Consider the following 12,034-nt stretch of genomic DNA (forward strand, 5'->3'; position numbering starts at 1 on the left):
GTCCTCCTGCGCCTGCCCTGGCGAGCGGGGGTCCTTGACGCGGGGCTCGGGCGCGCGCAGAAGCAGGGCGTGCGGCAGCGGGGGCCGAGGCAGGCGCGTCTTCTCCAGAAGGTCCCTGCAGGGGCACGGAGGTCGGCGTTTGCCGAGGTCCCCGCGCGACCTGGCTGTCGGTGCCCCGCGAGAGGGGACCCTCTGGCACCTCGGGGTCCCTTCGTGCCGGGGCCTGTCCCTCAGCACGCGGGCGACACCGCTCTCCACGGGAAGGGTCGGCCCTGGATCCCGCGCTCTCAGCGGGGTCCGACCTCTGGGCCCGAGGCTCTGTGCCGCGGGGCTCTCTGGCTGCAGACGCCCGCGGGCGCGGGAGCTGTGCTGCCCCAGGAGCCCCCAGGCCTGCAGCAGAGAACCCAGCCGGGTCGGGCCACCCCAGGGTCTGTCACCTCCGCCCGGTCTGGGCTCACCCTGTGCCCAGGCACCACACTCAGGAGGCCCCTGGGGGGCGGTGGCTTCCGGCTCCCACAGCCACAGAGCGCGTGTGCCCCCACACCTCATCCTCCTGGACCCCCGATGGCAGCAGCAGCTGCTGCCCTTGGACAGGCCTGGCCCACAGCTCAGGACCTGCGTCACGCCCTGACTCTGCCCTGGGACCACCCCGCCATCCAGGCAGACCAGCACACGGCCCCTTCCTGGGGTTCCCCTGGCCTGTGCACCCCAGGAGGACAGGTGCCTGCCCCTGCCATCCATCCGTCACTCCCAGGGACCCTTCGAGGTCAGGATTCAGCAAAGCAAGTGGACAGGAGGCGGAGTGAGCCCAGGGCCGCGGGGCCAGCCAGCTGCGAGGGGTCCACGCCCGGTGTGGTCTGCAGCTCCTCCCCAACAGCCACACAGACCAAGGGGAGCCCTGTGCTGCATGGACGCTGCGGCATCAGGGAGTGGGGGAGCAGGGCCAGGCCCCGGGGAGCAGCCCCTTCCACCCGCTTCCCCACACCGAGGGAGGGAGCTGTTTATTCACAGAGCTTCGACAGAGCCCTGGGCTCCGACGTACGCCAGGGTCTTCTCCCAGGCACTGCTGCCCTAGTGTGGGGTCTTCCCACCTTCCCCCGACCCTGGACAGATGACCCCAGCTTCACTGAGGCTGCAGAGGGTGGGAAGGAAGGGGGCGAGGGGTAGGTGGGGGATGGGGAGAGGAAAGGGCCCTCAAGGAGGGCAAAGGGAGGGAATGGGGGGCACTCACCGCGCTCCCTCCTCGCAAGCGGGCTCCAGTTCCTGAGGCTCCTGAGCATGGCTGCTCAGCGTGTCAGTGGGCTTAGGCCACGGGGGTGGCGCCCGGTGCAGCCGGCTCCATGCCTCGTGTGGGCTGGGGAGGCCGTGCAATGGGGAGCCCTCCTTGGGGGTAAAGATGCTGCACCCCGGAGCTGGTGAGGGGGCACGGGTCAGCAGCCAGGCCTCCCAAACCCGCCCTATCCTGGCCCGGGGACCCAGCCAGGGGGTCACTCACCCAGTGCGTGGCTGCCCAGCCCTCCAAAGGCATGGCTGCCCAGGCTCCCCAGGCCCCCAAAGGTGCCCGATCTGCTGAAGGGGTCTGCAGGGAGTGGGGGTCAGGGGTCTGTGGCCGGGGCACGGGTCCCCCAAACCCTGCCCGACTCTAGCCCACAGGTGCCAACCTAACCCTCCCACCCTCAGGGCACCCACCTGTCAGGTGGGTGGCAGGCAGGAAGCTGGTATGATGGACAGAGGGTGCCAGTGGGTGCGCGGCAGGGTGGGTGGCACCTGGGGGAGGGCAGCCAGGTTAGCAGAGGCCTGGAGAGCCACTGGGTGTCCTGCAACGTCCCTGAGAGCCTCTGCCGCCCACCGCCCCCTTCACCCGGCTGTGGAGTGAGGGTATCCAGCGGAGTGAGGCAGAAGCCAGTCCTGGGGCTGAAGGGAGCACGACCTTGGGCAGCCACCCTGGGGCCCAAGGGGCTGGGGCATGGTGCCGACAGCAAGGAGCCCCAGAGGAAAGAAAACGCTGAGAAAGAGTGACCTTGATCAGGCCATTCCTGAAGCCATCACCTCTGCCATGAGAGCTACCTGGGGTGGCGGCCGAGTCTTGGCCAATACCAGTCCGAGTCTCAGGTATGGAACACACAGCTCCTTACACGAACTCCCTGGACACAGGGCCCAGCCCAGCAGGCTGACCAAAGCCTCTGCCCTGTACCCCAACAACCCATCAGGCCTCCAGAACCAGATCTGGGGAACAGCTGTGGCACGAGGCTGAGGGAGATGCGAGGGCGCACCCAGTGCTGTGGCCAGGCAGGGGTCGGGTTGACTGGGGCACACAGCGTCCTAGAGCAGGGGGCCCTCAAGGTGGGTCAGGGCAACACCCAGAGCTTCTAGTCTGCACTGAAACCAACAAGAAAGCCGTCCCACGGGCGGCAGCTGGACAGAGGATGACAATGTGTCCAGCACAGCCGGTGTCGCCCAGCATAACCCTGAGGCACAAGGCTGGCCCTTGGAATCTGGGTTCTGGGAACTCAGGATCCTGGGTTCCGGGCGTTTCCTACGGGCCCATGCTGTACTGAGAGTCACACCTCCTGCCCCACAGACCGCGCTCCGTCACTGACGGCTCCATGCTCCGTCCCTCTGGGGGACACAGTCCCACCTCGGAGGCACCCACCCGGGGTCTTCACCTGTCTGAGGAGGAACAAAGCTGGAGCGCGGCCTCAGGAGCAGGGTCCTGCACAGGGTGGGGACAGGGCAGAGGAGGCCTCAGGACATGGGGTCAGCCACGCACAACTCGCTGGCTTTGGGGAAGGACCTTGGCCGGGCACATGTGGAGAAGGAAGGGCCCCGGCCACCCGGGTCTCACCTGTGCTGGAGAGGAGAGGCCGGGCCAGGTCCTGTGGGTAGTGGGGCCCAGAGAACATGCCGGGGGCAGGGGGCCTGCTGGACAGGTCCAGCTTCACGCCCACTTCCAGCGTGTGGGGGTCCAGTTGCAGCTGCGGAGGACAGAGTGAGTGTGGCGGGGGCCAGCCACCAGCCCAGGACCTTCCCACACCCCGTAACCCAGGGCCTGCATGGCAGCCGCCCCAGCCCAGGCACCGTCTCATCCGCGCCTCAGCTGCGTGAATTCAGTGAGGCACATCACAGACCACACTGTCCCAAGAGCTCCGGGTTTCCAAAGACAGAATGCAGGATCATTTCAGAAGTTGAATTTATTGAAGTCAAGTGAAGTGGAGCCGCCTGCCCCTCAGACTTGCTGGGCACCCGGCTACACAGGCCCTGCCACGGCCACACAAACTGAAGCCCCGCCAGTTTGTTTTGAGACAGGGTTTTGCTGTGCAGTTCAGGCCGGCCTTTCACCCACTATGGAGCCTGGGCTGGTCTCAGACTCATAGAGATCCTTCGCTCAGCCTGGCTTTTTTGACCAAGGGTCCTGCTATGCGGTTCAGGCTGGCTTGAACTCAGGGATCTTCCTGTCTCAGCCTCCCAAGTACTGAAATCACAGGCAGGCCTAAGGCCCATCCTGCCCATCACCAAGTGGATTGGATGCTCTGGGCCGGGGATAGGCAGGAGGGCCTGCTCCCTGACGTGGGGTGTGACCTCACCCCAGCTCTCACTGGGGGCAGCCAGGCAGAGCCCAGACACTGCAGCCTCTGGCTCTCCAAGGAAGTCACACTGCAGCGACACCCCCACTCCAGCCTCTGCGGGGAGCACCTGACTCTGCTGTCTCCTGAGGGTCACCCACACATCCGTGTGTCACATGGGCCTGCTGGGACTCAACTTTTCCTTCCCAGCGTGCAGAAGGCGTGAGAACTTCTAGCCACGTGGGGTATGGGGTTCCATGGGCTGTCCTGGCCTCCCGGGACCCTCCTCACCCAGCCACACCTGTGCGAGCACAGGGGGAGCCTGTGTCTGCCTCACCTTCACCCTCTGCTGGTGGTGGAGGATCTGCCAGGCGATCTGCACGTGCACTGCACACCACTTCCCTGGCTTCTGCGGTGGGACAAGCAGAGCTTGAGGGCCCCGTCGCAGGTACCCGGGCCACCAGGGGCATCTGTCCGTGCCCACACTCACCCTGGCCGTCCGGTATGGGTCAGTCACCTGTGGGGACAAAGCAGCAGGAAGTGATGGCTGGCTCTGCCTTGGCAAGAGCATGGCAGGGCGACGTCCAGAGCAGTGCTGCCCCAGTCAGGAGCGAGCAGGTGCTGACACCTACCCCGGGGGCTTTCTGCAGGAGGGCGTGGATGGCACTGGCTCGGCCGGGGACCTGGATTGGGTTTGCAGTCTGGGGCGGGACAGAGAGAGGAGCGTGTGACCAAGAGGAGGCCCCACCTAGGCAACCACTACACCTCTGTCCAGGGTCTGCCGAGGCACAGGGCATCCATGCAGGGATTGCACACAGCAGAGGCCAAGGCTGGGTCCGCGACCCTTGTGCCCAGTGTCCTGGCTCTGCTGGCTCCTTTTCTCCTGGGGAAAGTGGTAGCTGCCCACTCTGTACCCAACATCCTCTGCCGGTGCAGGGTGGGGCCCCAGCCCCTCTGTCCCTTGGGACTGGGCCCTAGGGGCCCTTTCTGCCCATGTGACCATGCTACCAGCTCAGGGGCTCTGTAGAGTTGGGGGCCCAGGACAGGTCTGGGCCGCCTCATGCATAGGCCAGCTGGGAGCAGCAGGTGGAAGTCACCAGGGCCCTTTCAGGTCCTAGGGTGGACAGTGGTGTCCCTTCCCCAGTGGTCAGTCTCACCAGACCTTGTGGAACCTGGCTGCCCAAAGGATGGCTCAGAGTGTCCCTGTCCTGGTCAGAGGTGCTTTATAACCTCCTGCTGTGTACACAGCCCATGTCAAACACCTTCTATACCAGGGCTGAAGCCCATAAGCGGTGGGCATGTGCAGGAAGCTCCTTTCTGCAGGTCGCTGCCCCTTGTCAGGAACACCTCTGGTCCAGAACTGTTCTCCCCCAACTCCCACCCTCATCCCCCACGTCCCTGGCCCAGCACGGCTGGTACCTTGGGCTGGAAAGCGCCCTGCAGGGACCCAAAGGGGCTGGCATGTGCAAGCAGGGCAGGCAGCCCCGGGACAGCAGAGGAGAAGGTCGGGAAGAGCTGCAAGAGAAAGAGAGGATGCTGGTCCCCAGAGCTCTCAGCGTGCCCCTGGCCCTTGGCCTGCACACAGGGACTCACGGTGGAATGTCGGAAGTAGGGGCTGTCCAGCTTGGGTGAGAACTTGTCAAACTGCAAGGGAAGGAGGAGAGGTGAGGATTCCCACATCCAGTACCCTCATGGGCCTGGTACCTGTCCCCGCTGGCCAGGTGGGCAGTGGCTAGACCTCTTTGCCTCCTAGGATGGTCAGCCCACAGTGGCTGTGTCCGGGCTCCTGAAGGGCCCAGCAGAGCCCTGGAGAAGGCACAAAACTGTTTAGGGGCAAGTAGAGGGTACGCCCAGCCTCTGACCATCCGGGACCTGGTCCAGCGAGGCAGCTGCTCCTGAGACAGGGAACACAAGAGCCTCCCTGGGCCCCAGATGCCGAAGGCCAGCATGGATGTGGCTCCTGGAGCAGTCCACATGCACTGGACAGCCAGGACAGTGGTCCATGATGGACCTCAGGTGTGACTTGGGGGATGGGCTCCAGGGGCCAGCAGACAGGCCCAGGCCGAGCAAGGTCTGTCCAGACAGGCAGATAGGCAGAGGGAGATGATGCCCACCCCCCACCCCATGTGCCAGCCTTGTGTGCCTGCCCCCCGCCAACATGTGGGCCTACGCACCGGAGGGGGTGCGGCAGGTGGCATGAGTGGCGCCGGGGGCAGCCCTGGGAAGGGGCCGAATGTGTGTTGGTGCTGGTGTGTGTGCTGGTGAGTGTGCTGGTGAGTGTGCTGGTGGAACTCGGCCCGCAGAAGGGCCCCCGAGCCCAGGGGGGCCGGCCGCTCTGTGCTCTGCACCAGAAACCGCGTGTTCAGCTCTTGCCTGAGCAGCTCCTGATCTACAAGAGAAAAGAGAGAGAGACAGAGAGGCACGTCGGCCACGGGCTCCCGCGGGGCGAGGCGGATAGTCACCTGGCACTTGCGGCTTCGGCAGGCCAGGCCTCGGGGGCCGCTTGCCAGGTGCGGGCCGGGGGGTGGAGGGAAGAGAGGAGCCTGTGACCAAGTACCAATCAGAATCCCCGCATGAGGCTGGCAATACATGATTGGCTGGCTGAGGGAGAGCAACAGGCTGGCATCTGGAGGCGAGAGAGAAGCCGTGAGCTCGCCGCCGTCCCGTCCCATGTGCCCTTCCCGTGGGGACACCGCTGACTCCACTCCACAAAGCCCGTGGAGGCCGGAGGAGGACTCCCTGGGGCCAAGTCCAGGACAGCTGAGGATGCAGCGGCGGGGCCTCTGTCACCTGGACCCTCTACACCCAACCCAGTGCCAAGGAAGGGGCAGGGACAGTGGTGGCCGGGGTCCAGGAGAGCGGGGAGGAAGGGTGTCTGCGGGACCACACCCGACGGGGGCCAGCCGAGCCCCCAGGGTCACCTACCTGCGGGGTGTCCGGGGACCACCAGGCTGCTGGGCAGCGCCGGGGGCAGTGTGGGCGCGGCGCACATGGCCGCAGGGTGCTGGTGCACCTGGGCCCGGAGCGCCAGGTGTGAGGTAGAGAGGTGGGGGCCCGGCCCTGGCGGTGACAGCGACCCGTGCTTCCCCAGGCCCAGCGGGGTGCCGCTGTTTGCGCTGCTGCTCCTGCTGGGGACGCAGGGCTCAGTGCCTCCAGCAGCCGAGGTCCCTGTCCCCACCCGCTGCCCGCCCGGCCCCACCAAGATGGGCCCAGCGCCCCACACTGCCCATCACCTAGGCCTACACGCCACGCCCCCACCCGTAACCACAGCCGACGAGCCCCGCCCCTGTAACTAATGCACTCCAGGCCGGGCGCGAGACCCCTATAGCCCCGCCCCAGCCCCGCCCCGCGTACCTGAGGCCAGTAAGGTGCAGGCCCGAGGGTGCCGCCTGGCCGGGGCCTGCGAACACGCCCAGGGGTGCAGGCTCTCGCGTCTGCGTGGTCTGTGTGGGCAGCGAGCCAAGGGGCTGCGGAGCCGTGGGCGGAGGGGCGTGGCGGAGCAACGCCTCGGTCCTCAGCAGCGGGGTGGCGCGGGCCCCGGGCGGCGCGGCGGGCAGGGTGGCCGCAGGCAGGAAGGGCTCAGTGCTGAGCTCGCGGCTGCGTTCCAGGCCGGACACCTTGGGCGCAGCCCCGACCCTGGCCTCCGATCTTTCCTCCGGCGCTGCGCCTGCAGAAAGGGTGGGCCCAGGGACCATCTCATCTCTTCGACCTCGAGGTCCAGGCCCGCCCACGCTCTTGGCAACTACGGGGCCCCTGGGTCACCCTCATTCCAGATGGGCAAGCAGGCTCAGAGGTCACGTCTTCGGCCCACGGGTAGGGCCTGTGTGGTGCCCTCTTACCAGCTCTCAGCCCCATGGCACAGGTGCCTAGAGGGGGACTGGCTGGTTTCCCACAGGTGGGAAACCTCTCCACCCCAGAACCCCCACTCCCTGCTCTGCTCCCCCGGCCCCAGCTGCATATGCCTCCCTCTCCCTGTGGAGCCCTGGTAGTTGGGGGAAGACTGCTCCCAGGCCGCTACCCATTGTCCTGGGCCACACCCCATTCCCGGGTGACCAGATCCCCTGAGGGTGCTGCTGGTCCCTGTGGAGCCTGAGCCCTGGGAGCTGGCTCCACCGTGCTCACCTGTGTCAGTCGCTGGGGCAAAGAGCTGCTCTGAGCCCACCGACACCTGAGGAGAGAAGAGGTCAGAGACCAGGGCTGGGGTGAGCTGGCCCTCAAAGCCCCCGCCATACCCACAAGTCCCTGGTGGGGCAGAGTCCTGCATGGGTCCCTGCCCCGACCAGCACACTGCACAGGGTTGGGGTCAGCCAGGCAGCAAGGGCAGATGAGGCTGGCAGGCACAAGGCTTGGGCTCACACCCTCTACAGCCAGGTGTGGCACAGCTTTGCTCTGGGTCCGTGTCTGGGCAGGTGACCACTCTGAGGGGCAAGCGCCACGACAGAGCTCCACGACAGAGATGTTTTCATGACACCTAGAGAAACACACATGTGGCCTCGTGTCCACTGTGCTCTGCAGGACCCTGCAGCAGCTCTGGAGAAAGCTCAGTGATGGCAGCCCCAGGCGGATCTTTCTTTTTATTTATTTATTTATTTGGTACCGGGAATCGAACTCAGGACCTTGCGCTTGCCAGGCAGGCGCTTGTGCTGCTGAGCTATATCCCTGGCCCCCAGGGGGATCTTTTCTTCCCGGTCTTTCCCTTTCTGTCAAGCAGCTTCACTGAGGCATGGACTGCATGTGTGCCTCAAAATCTACCCAGAGAACCCCACCCCTAAGGTGATGGTGCTGGGCCCCAGGGAGGTCAAGGCCAGAGGCCTGGTGCATGGATCGGTGTCCTCCATGTACCCTGCCCCCAACACAGCAAGAAGTAGCCTTCTCCAGACACAATCTCTGCAGCCGAGGCCATCCCACACTCTGGACAGTGAGAGCAAGCCCCGACCAGCCTCCAGCACTTTACTCCAGCAGCCCACGCCCCAGGGACACAGTTCACGCACCAAGGGCCACCCACTAAAGCACCGATGTGACTCGGCAACTTAGGGGCCTCCACGAGCCGCACACCCGTCAGCACACCCACAGAGCCTTTTCTGCACCCTGGAGAGAGACCCTGCCGTCCAGCCTCCATCCCGGCCTCCCGCCCTGGGCTGGGTCTGTGTGCTCACGCAGCATTGGGCTGCACGGTCAGCTCTGGCACTGAGCTCCGCCCTGTGGCAGGGAGCCTCCTGGATGGACTTCAAGTACACTGCCCGACGTGGGACAGCACACTGCCTGGGGCGGATGTGCATGTTTGTATGCACATGTCTGCAGGCAGATGCACACTTGCATGTACACACGTGTGCCTATCCATTTTGTTTTTTGTTTTTCTTCCAGTACCAGGAATCGAACTCATGAACTTGCGCTTGCCAGGCTGGCACTGTGCCGCTGAGCTAAATCCCCAGCCCCACCTATCCGTTTTCATACACTCATGTTCACGTGCCTGCGTGTACAGATATAGCGCCATGTGTGATAGGGTGCACTGTGGCTGCGTGTGCAGGGTATTAGGTACACAGAGCTGTGCATGCACCTGTGTCTGTCAGCAAACCTCAGGGAGGGTGCAGAGGATACGTGCCCGGCTGGGGACAGCAGCCACTTCAGGGACGGCTAGGGCTGGGGCTGGGGCTTCAGAGACTCAGCCTCACCTCTCCCGTCTCACAGGAGAGCGAATTCAGCCACTACTCATGTGATTAAACTGTGATAACGAAGGAAGTGCACAGCCTGAGGGAGTGGTGAGGTTTGTGTTGGGTGTGGGCAGTGAGGGACAGTGCTGGGTGTGAGAGGCAAGCGGGACAGTCCTTGCCCAGATCAGAGGAGGGCCCAAAGGCCAGGAAGGGCACCTTGCCCAGGAGCTGTACATGAAGATGCCTGCTGGCCATGCTGTGCCACTCACTCCACCCTGCCCGTGCAGGACAGCTCTCGACAGTCCGCACAGCCCAGTCTGACAGAGGCCAGACTTCTGCTTTGCCCAAGGCTTGGCAGGGGTGGCGGAGGTGCAAGGTGTCTGGCCTCTGGCATCCACCAACAGGCAAAGCAGAGTGCCCAGCTGCACCACGGCCACCTCAGCACGGCAGGAGGGGCTGCTGACATGCATGCACACTGGCCTCCCTTGGGACACCAGGCCCCACACAGCAGGTGTCACTGGCCCACTGTGAAGCCTGCAGCACCCACTGAGAAGGCAGCGCAGGGTGCTGGGCGAAGGCGGTGCACAGCCTATCAAACAGGGCATCTCACAGCAGAAGAGCCACAGTGCAGAGGGAGGCAAGCAGAACCTAAAGGACACCGGGGTCCAGGCAAAGCCTCAGCATCTGGAGGGCACACAGGTGTGTCAGGGGGTCCAATTCACGGTGTGGGAAGCAGCTTTATACTTAGAAAAAGGGAAAGTGAACTAGAAGAGGTGGCCCATACCTGCAGTCTCAGTTACTTGGGAGGCTGAAGCAGGAGGACCTCAGGTTTTTTTGGGGGGTGGTGGTTACTGGGAATCAAACTCAGGTCTTTGCGCTTGCCAGGCAGGCACTGTGCTGCTGAGCTATATCCTTGGCCTAGGACCCCAAGTTTGAGGTTAGGGTTAGCCAGGCCTTGTCTCAAAATAAAAAGCCTGGGATATGGTTCAGTGGTACAACACCCCTGGGTTCTACCCCCGGTACTACACACAGAGAAAGGGAGGTGGAATTTCTGTTTCATCTCCCCTCTCAACCATCCCAGACAGGGCACAGGCACACAGGAAGAACCCCCAGCAGCATGACTGGGCGCTTCCTGCTCCCCTCACACCTGCCTCAGGGCAGGGCACACAGAGCCGCCAGAGGGGCTGGGATCTAGGTGACATGGAAGGGACTGTTTTCTGTTCTTGGACTGCAAGACTGCTGGGCACGGAGCATGCTCAACAGAGGGGCAGGGGGGGACCCTCCTGCTGCCCACCCTCAGGACCCTAGCACCCTGGACATCCATCCTCCAGCATAGGCCCCTGGCTCCCAACCTTACCAGTGGTTCCTGTGGGTGAGGAGTCTGCCTGGCCAGGGTGGGTGAGCTACCTGCAGCTCTGAAGTCAGGGTGTGCAAGCCCCGCTTCAGGGAGGGGTTTCTGCTCAGAGCAGCTCAGCTCCTGGCCCTTTCAGGGGTTTCCACTTAGTGCCACCAAAGCCTTGGAGTCCCTGAGTCACCTCACACACAGGAGAGGGTGTCCCTCCCTGGTCCTCCGCCACATGGCACCCAGAGGCAGGGATGCTCCAGGAACCAGACAGCTGTGCACAAGGACCTTCCTTGTGGCCCTGAGCGGGGTGCAGTCACCTCCGCTGTGGACCAGGCTGAGTGCCCCGGTGTCAGCTCCTGTTTCCTCTGTGCCCCTCTGGTTTGTGTCTCTTACATCCCTAGAACCAAGTCAGAGCAGGGTGCCCACTGAGAACCTCCTAGGGCCTGCACGGCTCCTGGCTGCACAGACTCTGGGTGCCCTGACCCCACGACGGGCTCTGGCACTCAGGGCTGTTGTGGTCTCTGCTGGGGCCTGGACCCACCCCTCCTGCACTGGAGGGTGCCTACCCCTTCCTCATCCCGGCTGCCTCCTCCACAGCTGGGCAGCAGCCCCGGGAGGGTGGGAGGTCAGTGGGGCGTGGGGGCCAGCTGGGTGGCAGCTGCATCTGCTAATGAGCCCGGCAGGGGGTGGTCTCATTGTCTGGCAGGGGTTCTGGGCTGTAGTACAGCACTGACTACTCCAGCGCCTCAGAGTCCCAGCACACACAGCCGCTGGAGGAGCAGCGTGGGGCCAGGGAGCAGGGCCGGGGAGAGGAAGCCGGGGCCAGCAGGACTGCAGCCCCGCCCGCCGGAACAGAAAGCCGCGAGTGGGGCGGGGGTGAGCACAGTCCTGGCCACGTGCAGGAGCGCTGTGGGCTCCGAGGCTCCGTCCCCCTCTCCAGCACCCACACAGAGGACCCAAGTTCAACTTCTCGGGTGGAGCATGGGCGCCCTGTATTCGCCCCAGAATACAGGGGGGCCGAGAGGGGTAGAGGCACAGGTACTGCCAGAGTCCCACACCGGGTGTCCCGTGGCCCCGCTCCCAAACCCACCCTACGAAGAGCCGGCGCCCAGGTCCTGGTCCCCGCAGGCGTCCCGGGCAGGACCCTGGGTCACCCCGTCGCCGGCACAGACGCGCGCCCCTGCCCTGCCGGACCAGCCCGGCAACTTCCCAGCCTTGGCCGCCGCCAGGACCCCACGCAAAGGAGGGCTCTAACATTTCGTCTTCGAAGCCCTGACCGCGGCGGCCCCGCCCGGAACAAAGAACTCAACTCCGCAGGTGAGCGCCGCGCGGGGCGCAGACAAAGGCGCAGCTCCCCCGGTTCCCGCCCCGGCCCCGAAACCCGCTCCCCGCCGGGTCCGAGCGCACCGACCTCGGGGGCGCCGGGTCCCGCCGCTCGCCGTGATCGCAGCGCCTGCTCAGCCTGGCCCGGCCCG

At 64.8% G+C, this 12,034-nt stretch overlaps 1 protein-coding gene across 6 annotated transcripts in view; it reads right to left on the bottom strand.

Moving 5' to 3' along the window:
• Window positions 1-12,034, bottom strand: part of Fbrsl1 (fibrosin-like 1) — a gene marked incomplete at its 3' end in the record, with an annotated part of 59,537 nt that continues 47,503 nt past the window's right edge. Inside the window, 15 exon segments of one of the 6 annotated variants that reach the window (XM_013503700.1) lie at window positions 1-115; window positions 1,232-1,412; window positions 1,496-1,579; window positions 1,690-1,767; window positions 2,846-2,975; window positions 3,901-3,972; window positions 4,054-4,080; window positions 4,196-4,264; window positions 4,983-5,078; window positions 5,157-5,207; window positions 5,738-5,952; window positions 6,121-6,189; window positions 6,489-6,691; window positions 6,918-7,230; window positions 7,686-7,731. In XM_013503700.1, coding sequence (XP_013359154.1) covers window positions 1-115; window positions 1,232-1,412; window positions 1,496-1,579; window positions 1,690-1,767; window positions 2,846-2,975; window positions 3,901-3,972; window positions 4,054-4,080; window positions 4,196-4,264; window positions 4,983-5,078; window positions 5,157-5,207; window positions 5,738-5,952; window positions 6,121-6,189; window positions 6,489-6,691; window positions 6,918-7,230; window positions 7,686-7,731 — 1,749 coding nt within the window. 6 annotated transcript variants of the gene reach the window in all.

This window comes from Chinchilla lanigera, unplaced genomic scaffold (genome assembly GCF_000276665.1).
Source record: "Chinchilla lanigera isolate Chin_1 unplaced genomic scaffold, ChiLan1.0 scaffold00081, whole genome shotgun sequence".
In the NCBI taxonomy this organism is placed as follows: domain Eukaryota; kingdom Metazoa; phylum Chordata; class Mammalia; order Rodentia; family Chinchillidae; genus Chinchilla; species Chinchilla lanigera.